We start from the raw sequence: 16,771 nt of genomic DNA on the forward strand, positions 1-16,771 counted from the left end.
TAATAACACACAAGACACACGGCAGCCAGCCAACAATTTTAGCTTGTTGTTCTTTATTATCCATGACATGCGGATAACGGGTTCCCTATTTGTTCTTGCAAGAAACAATGTCAAATTGGTTTCCCTTGCACACCATTGTTTTTATCGTAGGAAATTTTCAAAAAGTGAAAATAATTCAATAATATCGCAAGAATAAAAAAATTCATTTTTTTAAAAATTGTGTTAGAATATTTATTTTACTGCACTATCTTTTTCTTCAAAACATTAGTGCAATGGACATCCCTCAGAGTATTGTGTATAATTGCACTCTGAAGGAAAAAACCCGAGGTATACCTTTTTTCTTTATTCTATAATATACTGTAGTAACGCATGACGCAATACTGTACTACGGTCGCTGACAGACGCTACGTTCACCCCAGGGTCTTACATACAGGTCTGGAAACTCGTACGGTGGGGAGTGACTGACTCAAATAATGTGGCAAAAACGTAGTGCTCGTTTCCGCCACTTGGAGCAGTGCAACCTTGGGGTAAGCCAGGTAAGTAGTGCAGCCTTGGGGTAAGCCATTTAAGTAGTGCAAACTTGGGATAAGCTAATCAAGTTTGCTGCTTAGATACCTATATATCTATACCTACAATACCCTAGTATGACAGCGCAGCTAGTGAACAAACGAGGAACTTACAGTTCGGTTACACTACTATAACACTCTCCACGACTTAAAAATGCCCGAGTTCCCAGACCTGTATGTGAGACCGTGGTTCACATTAATCGAAAGCGCAACGTCTGTATGAGTATGCCCGTACGTTTAATCTAGCGACGCAGCAAAAAATTTTGTACGCTGGACTTGACATGGCACACAAAATTATGGAACACTGCTCAATGGTATACAGAGCAGTGGTACACGGAAAAGATAGCTGCAAAATAAAAATTCAGACTCGTGACTTAATGGAACATAAGATTTTTGACACAAGACAATTATAACACGTGGCATTATAGCGCGCAGGGATTATGGTACACGAGCAATGCACACAGCCTTTTGGCGTACAGGAGTTATAGCACAACAGCGTATTCATAATCATAATCTCTATGTTGAATAAAGAAAAATCTGAAATAAGATAGTTTCGTTCATTTAATTCACCATATAATTGAAGAAAAGCGATTGAATAAACATTACACGCATTTATGTATAATATACATATCGCGGATTGATTAGTGCTTGAATTTTTTTTTCTCTATCGGTCAATTTCTAAGTTACTTTGAGGAAATTTCATGTCAACTACACCAATGTCTAACCTTCATCATTTTTTATTCCTGCTCAATTTTTCGAACAATTCCTTGAGATAAGTTGCTGTGCCATAACTCTTAGGTGCCATAAATCTGCGTCTTATAAGTATTTCTCGTATACCAAAATGCAGTGCGCCATACTGCATGTGTGCCACAAACACGTGAGCCAAAAATATTGTGTTCCGTCATGCCACAAATCTAAATTTATATTTTGAGTGTCATATTTCTCGTCCTCTGTGTACCTCAATTAATAAACGTACGTAGTTCCAGGTTTTAAATGGTGAAAATTTAATATGAAATTGATTGAATAATCAGAATGTTGAGTAAATTACCCTTAAACGGATTTTGCGGAATCCTGTTTTTAATTTATTTGTAATAAAATTCATGTCATCAAACTTTGTTTCACTCATATGCTGTTCTGATTTGTTGTACCGTTATACTGTTCACTAAATTGAATTATTCCGTAACAGCAATTTCCACTTATTGGCGAAATCGCATCTAAGTCAGATTGTTCTAACCACGTTTTATAACCAAATCGTAATTATGTATCGTGAGGTATTCACGATTTCAGTAATTCACTCTGCGTCGGGGCGTAGCGTCGGACGCCGGAACTCGTCCCCGAAATTAATTCTAACCTCTCTGTGCATCACTTACGCCATCGGTTACCATGAGACCTGCGGGATTCAAGATCCCCGAGCGGGCCGTCATTTTCGGCAAGTTGGCAGTACTTTACCCCTTCACTCGGCTCACATAAAATTTGCATGTGTGTTGGAGTAGCCGCATTGCATGACTCGGAACGGGTCCTTTTATCAGATATTCACGGCATATATTCAGCACATTACATTATATAGTATTTCATGGTAGTCGGTCGTGAATCCCTAGACGTGAGTACGTAGCCTTTCTTTTCTTTTTTGTTCACAGAGATACTCATTAAAAGCTGAATTAAACTCACCGTACTTTCATAGTAAGGAGTACCGAGAACTTATATATCTATACTCTGCTCCTTTTCCTAAACTTAACCCTGGTCAAACTCAGGAGCATCCTTGGAAACTGGCGCAACCGTTTCTACGGTATATCACCGCTATATGAAGCGTATAAAAGGAGGGCACTCTCCAATGGATGTTGCGTTCAAAATGTGGTTAAACTCTGGATGCAAATAAGGATACATGAAATAACTGACATGGCGCTGATTGATACTACATTGAGTGATGAAATTGAATGTGTTAAGTACACAGTCGCACTTATTATATCATAAACTATAGGGAGTTCGGCAACTTACGTTTAACAGCGCCACTACTATTTGCAGCCTAAATCGGCTCACTTCTTATAACCCTAAAATATCCCTCTTTCTATACGCTCCATACACCGTTACATCAACAATAGCCGAAAAGGGACGTCTCGGAAAAGAAATTCTACCTCTTGTATGGGCAAAACGGAAAGTGTTTCAAAATAATTCGGCCATATTTTTTCATTTTCGCTTAAAATGATAATTGCAAAAGTTATATGCAACTGAATTTCACAGTTTTCGATGTAGAATATATCAAGAGGATTCCCGCAAGGAAAGTATACAAGCGACGATGCGCCGGCAGATAGGCAACCGAAGTTACATCTCATTTTTGCTATTGCAGCTGACACGAACTCTGTTAGATGTTAGCTTGCGCTGTCAAAAGTTGAGCTTCGTAAAATGTACTCTCAAATTACGCGGGTATTCGAAGATTGCTAAAAACTGCGATAGCAATACAGCATAGAATCTAATAAATTGCAACATGATTATTTTATGGCAAATTGTTTCGCAAACTGTTACATTAAAATGGTAAATTAATCGGAGAACTCGATTCTTCGTAGATCATTCGCCTTCGCGGAATTCTCCCGGCATAGATATACTTTAGCATGGGTGACGTCACACAGTACCTTTTTTCGACCTGTAATATCATCTTCAACGTTACTTGAAATAAAAGAAGGAAGGACATGCCTAAACTATTAAAATATCAGATGCAAAAATTTCATGAAACTTCCATTTCTCAAGCGAACAAATTTTTTTGAATGCACTGAGAAAATAGTTCATTGACTGTTAAAAAACGTATGTTTGGCTATGTTGAAATAAATGTTTCGTTATTATTATCAAATTTGAGTCGAGCCAAATAATGCTCGATAAAAATTTGTTAATAGTTAACAAATCATATTTGATTCAGTTAAAATTTAATAATAATAACGAAACATTTATTTCCCCATATTCAAATATACGTTTGTTAACAGTAAATAATCTCTTTTCTCAGTGTGACACGCACGTATTCTTCAAAGATACTGACAAGTTCATAAAATTACACTCGAAACTCACAAACGCTGACAAATAACGAGACACGTAATTTCATCGAGTTAGTTTACATTAGTCAAGCGGGGAATCTAGAAAATAATTTAGTATAAAGCCTAGGGTGTGATAAAAATAAATATTGATTTTTTTAGCTTCTACGCCTCAAAACTTGAGTTTTATTAGAAAAAAACATCCTCGCGCCGGCCAAGCTCTATAGCTTAATGGGAAGCTACTACTCATTGGACATTTCCAATTATAACAGCCAATTCACGTCTACGACCAACTTTGAGGGACGAAAAAATTTCAAGACCACAATTGCATTGCACAATTTTAATTGTTTATAAAAAAAAATTATCTTTAATTTTGTATTTGTTTTTTCGATACCATTGTGTTCCATATATCAATTAAATTCAGATCGATTTTACTTATAATAATGATTTTGCGATTTAAATGATTGTTCACCATTTTTTTAATCAACAATCGGAACTGTTCAATAGACAAATTTATTTGTTGAATGATAATTTTGTCTTCAACTTTAAATATAATCTTCATGATCTCCAAATTTTTTCATCCCAAACAGTTCGTCATAGACGTTAATTGGTTGCTATAATGAAAAATGTTCAATAAGCGGCAGCTTCTCATTAAGCTATAAAGCTCGGTCAGTGCGAGGATGTTTTGTTCTCTCAAAGCTCTAGTTTTCAGGTGTATGAGCAAAGAAATCGATTTATTTTATAAACACCCTGATAAGGGCGTTAGCTTTTTGTCATTCGTTAGGTTATGTTTGCTCAATGAATATTTCCTGTCTTACTATGGGGCATCAGTATGTGATATCTTATAAGATGCGGCGTTCCCAGCTGCGATAAAGGTACTCCGAAATTCAGTTTTAAGCAGAGAGAACTGTTGAAAGACCTTATCTCTTCCAATACTTGCTTGTAAGATTTTCCAAGTCTTTCTCTTTCTGCTAAGAAAGAAGACAAGTCTATACCACATCTTGCAAGCACCTCTTCGTGGCATAAACTGATACTCTGAGGCGTCAGTTTGGTTGTCCTCAAGGCATCTCGGACTCGGGGATCGACCTGGTGATGTGTTACGATGTTTTGGCACATTTCTTGCATGATGTCGACCACGTTAACATCGCTCTCAAATATTACATCACAGCACGCTGTCAATTAAAATCTCTAATGAATATTGAATGATATTTTCCGTTCCTGTTCATTTCTTATTTTTAATTTTTATTGAATGTCATATTTTTATTATATCGATTACGTATTCACAATGCTGGTAGCGAATTTTTTTCAAACAGGGATTACGGTAAGGTGGTATTTTATTTTTCTATAAAATATCTGAAAAGTGAATCGCAAGACATAAGACAAAAATACTCAATTCAACAAGATGGATTTATTATTGCCGAAGATTTTTCATAAGATATTTATCTAGCCAGCGTGACTATTTGAGGAGCTAAAACAGTCCAAAGCTAAGCACGGCGGCCCATGAAGCGCGCGCTCTCCGCGCTCTCTTGTCGAGCATACCCGAACTTACGGACGACAGAGTGCGCGCTACATGAGCCGCGCGTACCTGGCTTCGGACTGTTTCATTTCCTCAAATACTCACGGTATCTGCACAAGTAGAAGAGAAAAGAGGGTGATGAAGTGAATGGTATATTACTGGTTGTTTTCACCTTGCAATCATGTCTCTTATACTTAAGGAGATGAATGCACTGTTACAGTTTTAGCCCCAGTCTCCCCCATAAATTTTCTTTTAGAACCGTGATACTGCATAGGTTGATCGACCTAGTCGCGATTTTTTTCACACCGTCAGGTACTGGTCATCGACCATGGCCCAACCAGCCCCCTGACACTCACCACTGCTCGTATACTAAAAAATTGTACGCGCCTTGTCCCCGTTTTTTAGTTCCTCTACGTGGCGCTAGTAGTAGACTTCTGACACGCTCGCTGCCCTCGCTGACCGCGCGCAAGCTCGTCAGGTAACTACTAGCACCACTAGTGGTGGAAATTGGCGGCAGAATCGAGGGACATTTTCCGAACCACTTTTAGCACCGTGTGTCAGGGGGCTGGTCCCAACCTAGTTTCTATACAGTGGAGCGTCTTTATAGTATCGCTGTTGGGGCTGCGACAAGACTGTAGCCATCTTTACACCTCGCCGTTGCGAGTAGTAGTGTTGTTAAAATTGTTAGCCATAACGCTGTTCACTATGACCCATAAAGGGCCCGGAATATGGAGTCGCTCAGTTATGGCTGCGTGCTTTATGGCAGAAGGAAGTTCTATGGTTGCTAATAGTAACCTTTTTTGTCTCATCGCAACAGGTTATAACCGTCGTTGGTTTGGATCGCATTGGAAGAGAATTTCATCTTTCAACAAGACAATGATCCGAAGCATACAGCGAAGAAAACACAGCTGTTCATGAAATCAAACAAAATAAAAGTGCTTGATTGGCCAGCGCAATCACCCGATCTCAACCCAATTGAAAATTCGTGGTCGATTTTGGACGCAAAAATCAACAAAACTGGTGTAACAAACAAGGAAAATTATTTTACGGCCCTTAACAAAACTTGGGAGGAATTGGATGACCACTATCTGCAGAATCTCGTCAAAAGTATGCCTAGACGACTCCCAGCCGTTATCAAAGCTAAAGGTGGCCATACCAAATATTAGGCATCGTCAAAAAAAAAAAGTCTGTTATATTGAACTATTGAAAAGCGGTCTCTTTTTTTTGTCAGTCACTGTAAATAGCCCTTTAATTCATGATTTTTCTCAAATTTTTTTGTATAAGTGCAGAGCTAACTTTACGAACGTTAAAATTTTACCGCTTGTGAGTAATCGATGACCGATCGATCGTATCACTGGATTACCTTCGTCTCTGTCACTTTTATACCTATACGTGGGAGCGACTGAGTACTTTACTGAATACCAGCTGAATAAGCGATTAACTTTAAACTTCATGCAATGAACTACAACAGGTACAGTCTTAACTGCTGATGTGATGTTTCTAATGCTAAAAAACTTTCATTTCTCTTACGAAAACGATGAAAAAATTACAAAATGTAACTCAAATGTACACATAAGATGAAAATCAAATTTCCTGTAATTTCGCGATTTGTAGAGAGAGTATTTGGCATATCCCTACTAACAATAAGTGTATATTCAACATTACAGTTCTGAGGATGACTGGTAATTGAAGCGAAGCAAAAAAAATCAGCAAAAAATACGATCAACAATAAATTTCGTTTTCGAAATTACAGTCTTTCCCATACGCGAAGAATTTGTATTCTGAAATCCTGGAAATGCATCCAAAAGAATATATTCATGAGGTTGAAATTAGTAACGTTATCATAACGAAACATTGAGGAGAAAATCATTATTTTCTTAATTTTTAAATTTTGAAGGGAGTTAGATATGGAAATACGAGTGTGTTTTGTTTTATTACGGTTTACTGAATTTCAGAAAATTCCATAATCACGAAATAACGGTTTTTCCTCAGGATAAATCGTTACGATAACGTTACCAACTTCAATATGATATATTTTCATAGGACCATGTCTTTAGGTTCTTAGATGACCATTAAATTGGAACACTCTTCGGCGATTTTCGGTCATACAGTAAATAAAATTCTGTCATCTATCGGCGTAGATTCTCCTTTTATTACATCACACGCGATATTATATATAATAATCACGCTGACCACTGAAAATAGTCAAACAAATTCTCCGTGTTTCCCTGACCAATTTCTAATTTTTCCCGAACTAATAGCACCAATTCGACTAAGAAGTGAAGCTCGGAATCAAACGGTGCTTAAAAATAACTTTGTAATCTATTTAATGATCATGCTGAAACCGAGTACATTGATACAAAAATTTCTAGGAATTTTGGTTTTTTTTTTGAGAAAAGCTATCTCTTTTTCCACACGCCCACAAGATTTCCTCACTGATTGAAAAATTCTCTGACTTCTCCTTGCTTCCCCTAACCATTTTTCGAATTTCATATTTCCCTGACTTCCCCATTTTCCCGGACAAGTGACCACCATGTAATAACATATCGTTGATTCCACCAATTATGAGCACACCGCCAGGTCCAAAAAATTCGATTTGGCTGCAATTTCGGTATGTCATCATGTGAGATATGAAAATCTTCCAAATTTCAGACCTTTAGGCCCTATCATTTAAGAGATTGAGTTGATGAATTTTTGACTTTTCTTCGATCGTATGTTTCATTTTGAATTTTGAGTACCTCTTGTCGTAGGCAAAAAAATATGGACCACGATATTTTTTATGTAAAAAACTCTGATTTTTCAAAATTTTGAATCAATTTTTGGATAGATCGTCAGCAACAGCGAAAAAACGCTTTTTTCGAAAAAAATGTTTTCTTCAAGGTTCCGTAAACAAAAAAAATATTTAGATAATTCCACTGAAAAGCTGAGCATTTTTGCAAAAGCACTAGAGTGTTTCAAAAAAAGACGACTTTTTTTTCTTATGGTGTCCAAAAACTGATAGTCTACCGAAAAATAAAAATTTTGGCGCCAATATGAGCTCTTAATATCAGTAGTGAGGTTTGCCTCTATCCGTTTATTTATTTTCCATTTAAATAACACGGGAAAAAAAAATTTTTTATTTTGGAAAGTTAAAAAATTTTTACAACAAGGTGTTAATATTGTTTCTTGTTATAAAGAATTAATTGTTCAATAAAATTTCTTAGTATTTAGTAAAAAAAAAAAAAATTTGTTATAAAAGAGACCCAAAAATCATTTATGTAATATTTTTAACCTTTATATTTATGTATTTGTGCTTTTTGTGAGTTAAGTATTTAATTTAATTAATTAGCAAAAAAAGTTTACAGTCTAAGGTTAACAGAATTAAAGTAATTTTACATAAAAAATAATATAAATATGGCATGTGATATTTTTTTGTAGCTTTATTGGAAAATATTTAAAATTTTTGATTAGTGTTATTTTAGATCGCTGACATCTTTGAAGCGTTTGATCTGAGGAACTTTGATCTTGAGACGTTTTTTGTAAGCGTGAAATTTCCTACAAATCTCGTTTTTCAGATTGTTGTTACGATGAACCGTTCCAATAAGAATTCAAAAATAACAATATTTTTTCCCCGTGTTATTTAAATGGAAAATAAAGAAATGGATAGAGGCAAACCTTACTATTGACATTAAGAGCTCATATTGGCGCCAAAATTTTTGTTTTTAGGTATACTATCAATTTCTGGGCATCATAGGAAAAAAAAAAAAATTCTTTTATTTTTGAAACACCCTAATAAGCACCCTAGATTTTCAGAGTGGGATGATTATGGAATTAGGTCTGGCTTTCATTTGAGTAAAACTTGTAAAACTTACAAGAAAGCCAAACACAAAATCGATTTATTGTGAAAGAGAAAAACGAGCATCGGTGAGTGAAAAACTATGAAAATTATCAATTAATTTATTGTAATTAGTAATAACACAAATCAAATTTTCCCCAATATTAAGGTATCACCTCCGGTATGGCTGGTTCAATCCGACGTTGTGTAAAAGTTTCACGCAAATTAAGCACAGACCCTATTCCGAGGTCTTCCCACTCTGAAAATCTAGGGTCCTTACGTAAAAATTCCCAACTTTTTGATGGATTTCTAATTAAAACATATATTTTTTTTTGCAGAACTTTGAACAAGACAGTTTTTTTTCGAAAAAGTGAATTTTTTAAGAATGGTGCTAACGATCTACCCACAAATGGATTAAAAATTTGGAAAGATCAAACTTTTTTACGCAAAAAACATAGTGGTCTGTATTTTTTTTCCTATGACAAAAGGTGCTGAAAATTCGAAGTAAAACATGCGACCGAAAAATTAAAAAATTCATCAACGTATTTCCCGTAAACGGTAGAGCCTCGAGGTCTAAAATTTGGAAAATCTTCATATCTCAGTACACATGATGACATACGAGAATTGCAACCAAATTGGATTTTTCGAACCTAGTGGTATACTCATAATTGGCGGAATAAGCCATATAATAAATTACATTATATAATATCATAAACGTACATGACCTAAATATCAATATATTAACTTAACGTTTTATAATCCCATAATGACCGAACTCATATTATATATTATATGATAAACGTACATGATCACAGAGTTGCATTTAGTATACGAACCTAAATCGCTGAAGACTTGAAATTTAACGGTTTTCTAGGAATCTTAAAATGGTGGTTACATGACAAAAAATTTCGGGCGGATTTTCAGGATTCCAGAATAAAACTTCTCAGTGTATATAGGGAGCATAAACTTTACAATTGAAAATTTTTGTTACGCTCTACCGTTGACGCCCCAGCTGAAATGCCAATAAAATGAAATGATATTCAGAGATCATTACATTACTTATTCTGCCTCTCCTCTATTGCTACACGGACAAAAAACTTTCCAAAAAATGTATCTGTAAAGAATCCAAAAAGTGATCAAGAACATAAGGAATAATAAACTCATTACCAGCTCTGTAGGCAATATTTACTAATCAAGTTTATCATTAGCAACAGCAGCAAAAAAATTTGGATATAAAGGAAAATACGTTCATTTTTCTTTTCCATTTTAATCAGAATCAAGTATTCGTCTATACCTTGCGTGTCTCAAAGAGTTCCACACATGCAATCTAATTTTAACCACATAATTAACTTTCTTGTGCAAGTTTTGTTGTTTCAAAAATGATATAACCCGATCAGGTGTTCAGAGCTAGGTATGCTAAATTGGATCAAATGGTCAGCGTCGTTTAATGCATATCGGAACCTTTGAGACATGGAAGCACGGTAATACCTACACTATAATCAAAATTCAGATTTGTCTGTGTTGACAAGCTACATATATAGTTGTCCGTGAAAACCTCTATTTCTATTTTTATAACGATGATTTCATATAAAAATAGACAGCTCAACTTTTACAGGGTAACCATAAAATCAGACATATGAAATTTTCTGACTTCTTCAGATTTTCCAATTATAAGTAAATTTTCATCCGTCGATTATGAAACTGGCCTGAAGTATAAGTTGTGGAATGTACTAACGGAATTGATGTTCAGGATTCCAAAGATTTCAATTTTTCTTTGGATATTACAATTTAATATTATAAACCACAAGTTCCAATCAATCAAGTATCATCAGCAATGCAAGTTACCTCCAAAACTGAAAAGTAAATGCAACCCAGTTTTCGAGTTGTGAGTACAAAATTATAAAATTATAAATAACTTCAACATGGCATTATGCCTATATTAGCGGAACCGTATTAGTTCAAGCTTGATTGATCAAAACCTTGTACACATTTAATAATATTTTTGATCTTATTTGAAAATTTTCAAAAATTATGAATATTGTATGTTGTTGAAACATTATTTTCCAAGAGGCTGAGCTGTGGTTCAAGTTACTGGTATTATTGTTATATACCTTTGTGCCAAATTTCCCTGAATTTTTCATACTGAAATCTTTCTGATATTGGTCAAATCCAAAATTCATCGCCACCCTTACATTACACTGACTTTTACTGTTACTGCTTCTAGGGTCCTATCAGCTTGCACTTCGTAACGTTATAATCTAACAAGCCAGTTTTAGGAGAAGTCGTTATTTCACAACATTAGAACCGTCTGAAGATCAATTAATTTTAATGCAACAAAAACACTTAATTGCAACTCAATGTTTAATAAAGTCAACATCATCATTCAGTCTTGGAAATACCAACGATATCAATAATGATGTTTCACAATTCGGTGTTTCTGTTAAAACCAAAAGAGACATGTACAATGTACATGTTAATTTTTTATCGAATACATAATATCATTTAAATGAAATTTGAAAATACATATAACAATATTTATAATTATTTGGAAACCAAGATGTTTTAGCACCTTATCGATGAAAAACAGATCATAATCAAAAAAACGAGGGCTGTTTTTTATTGCGAGCTGTTGTTTGAAGTAAATATTGGCTTGCAGCAACAATAAAAACTAGTACATGTCTTGAAAATGGAACTCACCGGATCCGTCGGAAGGTGCTGGGTGTGAGATAACAGAAGAAGTGATCATAGGATAAAAAATCCTTGGCCAAAGAACTGCAAAACATCCAGCAACAATTGCGAGAATGAAAATCGTTTTTCTCGGTCCGAATTCCGAGGTTTCTGCCATTTCTTTTTTTCGTTTTCTTTATCTTCCTTAACCTTAATTACCGAAATTATCGTATTTTTTAATCTTCAATTAGTCGTTCGTAGTAGGTTCAAATTTCTTTTTTTCAATCTTCGTTTCAACTAGTTGCGTCTATTCTGTCTATGTGTGGCACACATTCGTCGATAAAACGCAGCAAGTCGCAAACGCCAAGCTTTGGCAGCAACACCGGGTCAAGCACAACCGAGGAGCACACTGTCATCTGCTATTTTTGGCGGAGCCCCAGGGCTGTACCTGCTGAAACTGTGTAAACACTGATCAGGCCTTGAAATAAGCATGCGACAGGAAAAGCTAAAGTCTATTCATCAATTTCGAGTTGAAGTTTAACTTATTTAACTCTATTTTTGTTCAATTTACTCTAGAGAAAAATGGTTCGATACGTTGCATTCAAAGGTTTGGTTGAAGAATTTTGCGATTTGATATAGCACAGTTTGGTGAAAAAATCACGAATTGTTCTACAAAACGCATCGAATAATCCCATTCATGTTACGTTTCAAATCGATTCGGTACCATAGAGTGGGCGGGGCTAAACTATATCTACGACCACGGTCTTACATACAGGTCTGAAAACTCTAGTGATGGGGGCTGAACGCCTAAGAAATAGCAATTAATTTTCGTTGGGGCCGCTAGAGGCGGGGCGGTAGAGTAAGGTTGTTTGGGAAAAAGATAGATAAATTGCAGGGCAGTATCAATAGGGATTCTCCATCAAATTATATTGTTTCTGAAATTCTCGAGGTGAGTATTAAGTGATGTACTTGAAAACATTTTTACGTACATTTGGAAAATTTGGGAAATTTAGAGGTTGTGTTTGCGAACACTACCTTACGACAGTGCGAACTAGCGGCAGCGTCGAAAAACAAAAACTGCAACGTAAGCGTATTTCCCCCACCACGCAAATTTCGATGAGTTTCAAGACCTGTATCAACGAAGATCGAATCACATAGAAGCGTACGGCTTATTGGCCGCTTGAAGCAAAACTTTCCGCGACTCGTAAATCCGTAAGATGGCTCTACCGTCGGTCGACAATAGAGAGCACGATCACCCCAACTCGCCGGTCGGAGCCAACACACCGACACTGACGCATTAGTCGAGCGCTGTACGTGAGCCACACAAGCAAAGGCGCCACTAGCGACATCTAGCTGTTAGGGTGATAGCTCGTCCAAGCACCCCAACTTTGCTTGCTTCAAATAGCCTGTAGGCCGTACGCTTCTATGTGACTCGATTTTCGTTGCCTGTATGTAGGACCAAGCCCCCTGACACACGCTGCTAAAAGTGGTTCGCAAAATGTCCCTCGATTCTGCCGCCAATTTCCACCACTAGTGGCGCTAGTAGTTACCGAGCTTACGCACGATCAGCGAGGGCAGTGAGCGTGTCAGAAGTCTACTAGCGCCACGTATTGTCCCCAGTTTTGAGGTAACGTAAGAGGAATTGTCTAAATGCGATTTGAGCGCCTCTTACGGAAAAGTGAAATTTTCGCTATTAAAATGTAAAAAAAAGGGTGGCAATTGTAACCCATAAGCCTCCGTTTTATAAACATACTCCGTAAATTCGTAAAGTACGCATCTGAAGTGACTAAAAAACAGTAAAAACCGAGTGATTGCTTTTCTAATCTCAACTGACATTAAATCCAAGGAAAAGGTTTGCAAACGGCGAATCGTAAGATCATATGGGGAAGGGAATGAGTGCGCTATACGGGCTTACACGATAATTCGAGTCCAGGTGCCGCATGCGCTGAAAAGCCACCACCCGCGAGAATTTAACGCGTCTTAAAAAACAGTTTGTATCCACGCAAAATTAATCGCCAACATACAGTCCGTCCAGATTACTTTCTAAATGAAATATGATCTTTGAGTGCGCCCAACAACGATACTGGTGTTTCCTTAGAGCATATACTACCGAAGGTAAGCTACCCATGCCGTCAACGGCGTCAACATCGCAAAAACTGCAGCCCAAGTAATGAGAGAACAAAATATACACTTGAGATACTCCGTTTCTCTCACTCTGCAGATGATTGGCTGAGAGCGATATATCTATCTCCCTCTCTCTCACTTTTCTGTCGATACTAAGCCACCTTCCAGCCTCACGCCTCCAGTAAGTAGTATATGCTCTAAGGCTTATCCACTAAATCCATAAGGAAAACAGATGACTGCACATGCGCAGTCAAAATTTAGTAAAATGAAATAGTATGCATGGTATGCAGAAGGTTGGAAATAAAGGATTCAGGAAAACGGTGTGAAAATTTTGGCTAATAAGACATCCGTACCCGCCATTTTATTAGGGATAAATGTTGGGGGAAATCTGGGGATATGTTATTGCCAATGTGGGGGAATATGTTGGCAGACTTGGGGGAAGCTGATTGAGTTCATTGAGTCATCTGGCAACTCTGAATCTATGACGAAAGTGAAATTTTCCGTACATTCTTTGTAGCTGAAATTAATAACTTCGATAAAAGACTATGATGGCTAATAAAGGATGGAGAGTACGTGCACTGGTTGATTATTTCGTTGGATGATAAAATAACTCAATTCAGTAATTATAGTGTAACCGAGTAAAAATATCTTATAGAGCATTTATATCAATATAGCATCAAATTCAATTGCAGGTCGTGCAGGCTCACATACCTATGATTAAATTTCGTAAGGGTGATATTGAAAGAGGTGAATCATATACACGATGTAATAGCAATACGTATGCTTTTATTTTGAGCAAAAGTAAAATTTTATAATGATATTTTTGGTTAGCTGTGAGAGACGTAATCGCGACTAATCAGTCAACTGGTCCAGCATCGTCGCCACTGAAAACGACAAGCAGGGCGTCGGGGCCCGGAGTTGTGACCAGACCAGTTATTGAAGATTTCCAACTACCGGCGAGATATCAGAGGCGTCCACTGGATATCAAAGAAATCGAATGTATCAACGTGGGTGGATTGAAATTCCGATTCTATTCCATGCTAAGTTTTATTTGTTACGGGGATATCGGGCCTCCATGAGGTATGGTAAATCATGTTTTACAATTATTTTTACTAAGTGATGAAATCTTATTTTGTTTGTGAAATAGCTAAGATAAGTTCGAATGATAAAATACAAGAAATATCTGATTCAGCTGTAGTAGCGTAACATAACCTCACGTTCAGTAAAGTCTAGCTCCAAATACTTGAGAGTTTCTGTAAATTTTTTGTGAATTTTGCTTAGCCATCCCTCAAACATAATCGTAAACTCTATCGTTTCCTAAAGTTTGAAGAGATTTCATCAGTTGAAAAAAAAGAATTGTAAAATACGATTTGCCATATTAGATGGGTGTCAGGGATCCTATTAACGAGAGCCTAATTTGCTTTTCATCGATACGATTTTCAAAAATTTACGTCTAGCTTATGACTTACCTGTATTTGTTGCAAGGAAAATAGAAACTGCCATTTTTTCAAACTCCAATACCTAAATCAGCCTGTCAAAATTTGTTACTCTGCTTAAGCGTAATGTGTTGACACAATTTCTACATGCGATTGATGAATAGGGCCTTTGAATTATACTCATGACACCTTCCATTCTTTTATCGAATGAATAATCGTTTTTGATTTGTTTCAGCGTGGTGGACCCGAATAACAATATTCCAGGTGCACCAAAAGCTTTCGAATTCACAACAAATCGTCTCATAGTATATAATCGGAATTTTACAGGTTTCCGTATTTAACAATGTAAATTATTAAACTCTTGTACATATATGTAAGGTCGCAATTGCTTGACATTAAAGTAGAAATAAAACTCCTCTTATAGAATTTATGTTTTTTAATTAATGAAATTTTACTTTGCTTGCATTTCGTGAAGTTGTACTCTACGGCCTGAAATGGGTGCTAAATGTTTCAACGTTAATTAAAATGAAGTAAAATCTGATGAATATAGATATAGTACCTGTATGTACTGTTTGTTTACACAACTAGTGCCTGATTCAGTGTCTTTAGTAGCTAAGTTTAGTAGGTCCCTGGGTTTTGCTTGCAATAAATATTTTAATTTAAATTGAAAGTGATGCCTCACTGTGCGGCAATACGTTGCACGCATAAATCCAGTGCAAAAAGCAAGGCTCAATTAGAGATTGAAAAACGAACCAAGATTTCATACCATCGGTAAGTCATCTGTAAAAATTGAAGAAGCGATGGTCCTAGTAGATGTCTTCTATTATGTTTCATTTGTATATACATTTTAGTTTTCTAAAGAAGATCGATGAATGAAAGATATGGATCAATCGAATGGGGTTGACAGAGGCATCTTTACACAAATATCCATATTTATGTTCGTGTCACTTTTCAAGTGATTCACTTGATCGTACTTCAGTATGCAAAATAAGGCTAAAAGATTTCGCTGTTCCATCCGTGAGTTCAATAATTTTATGTATATGTAGTTCTCATATAAGTATTCAATGATTTTTAGCGTTGGAGGGAGTGTAAATTATATTTTTTCTTAATGCTTTTAGATACACAATGTTCAAGACGTTTCTAATACTGCTGCGTTTAACAATGATGTGGTTGACAATGTGGTTGTCAATATGGTTGCCAAAGAAAAAACAAAAATTAAGCGCTCTAGAAAACTGAAAAACTGAAACTGAAACTAGAAAAGAATATGTTTGAAGAAACAATTGAATGTAAGCACTCCAGAGGAAATGAAACTTTTACAGTACACATGAGATTGAAGTATCGACAAGAAAAAAACAGAAAATTACTGACCATAAATTATCATTTTCATTTACGTGCCACCCAATGGTCTAGATGTATATGATTTTTTTCGCAACATCATGATCTCAGAATTGTGATCTTTTCAGGTCCAAATGATTTAAGTGACAGGGAAGATGCATCTTCACAAACACAGCCACAACCTAGGTCTGCTGATAAAGCTACGTGGGTATCAAAATCGTTCATTGCTAATTCTCCAACAAAGATGCGCTTACGTGGTATTATGAAAAATCAGAAGAAATCATATGAGAGACTGA

General features: G+C 36.2%; 2 protein-coding genes across 8 annotated transcripts in view; one reads left to right on the forward strand and one right to left on the reverse strand.

Moving 5' to 3' along the window:
• The window catches only part of LOC124309319 (glutamic acid-rich protein), a 50,813-nt gene extending 38,510 nt beyond the window's left edge, over positions 1–12,303 (reverse strand). For 2 of the 6 annotated variants that reach the window (XM_046772867.1, XM_046772863.1), the window contains exons 1-2: positions 11,611–12,303; positions 4,402–4,755 (exon numbers count right to left, since the gene is read on the reverse strand). In XM_046772867.1, coding sequence (XP_046628823.1) covers positions 4,402–4,755; positions 11,611–11,758 — 502 coding nt within the window. In that variant the 5' untranslated portion in view covers positions 11,759–12,303. The remainder of the gene's footprint in view (positions 1–4,401; positions 4,756–11,610) is intronic. The other 4 variants (XM_046772869.1, XM_046772868.1, XM_046772864.1 and 1 more) reach the window with 3 other exon arrangements.
• A 1,818-nt stretch (positions 12,304–14,121) lies between these two features.
• Positions 14,122–15,566, forward strand: LOC124309323 (28S ribosomal protein S36, mitochondrial). Of its 2 annotated transcripts, none has more exons than XM_046772875.1 (4): positions 14,122–14,273; positions 14,397–14,451; positions 14,536–14,784; positions 15,376–15,566. In XM_046772875.1, the coding sequence occupies exons 1-3, from the start codon at positions 14,250–14,252 to the stop codon at positions 14,781–14,783; spliced, it is 327 nt and encodes a 108-aa protein (XP_046628831.1). In that variant the 5' UTR covers positions 14,122–14,249; the 3' UTR covers position 14,784; positions 15,376–15,566. The 2 variants fall into 2 exon arrangements, with proteins under 2 accessions (XP_046628831.1, XP_046628832.1); XM_046772876.1 differs by having other exon boundaries at positions 14,123–14,273; positions 14,536–14,711.
• Positions 15,567–16,771: the final 1,205 nt, after the last annotated feature.

This window comes from Neodiprion virginianus, chromosome 7, assembly GCF_021901495.1.
Source record: "Neodiprion virginianus isolate iyNeoVirg1 chromosome 7, iyNeoVirg1.1, whole genome shotgun sequence".
NCBI lineage: Eukaryota > Metazoa > Arthropoda > Insecta > Hymenoptera > Diprionidae > Neodiprion > Neodiprion virginianus.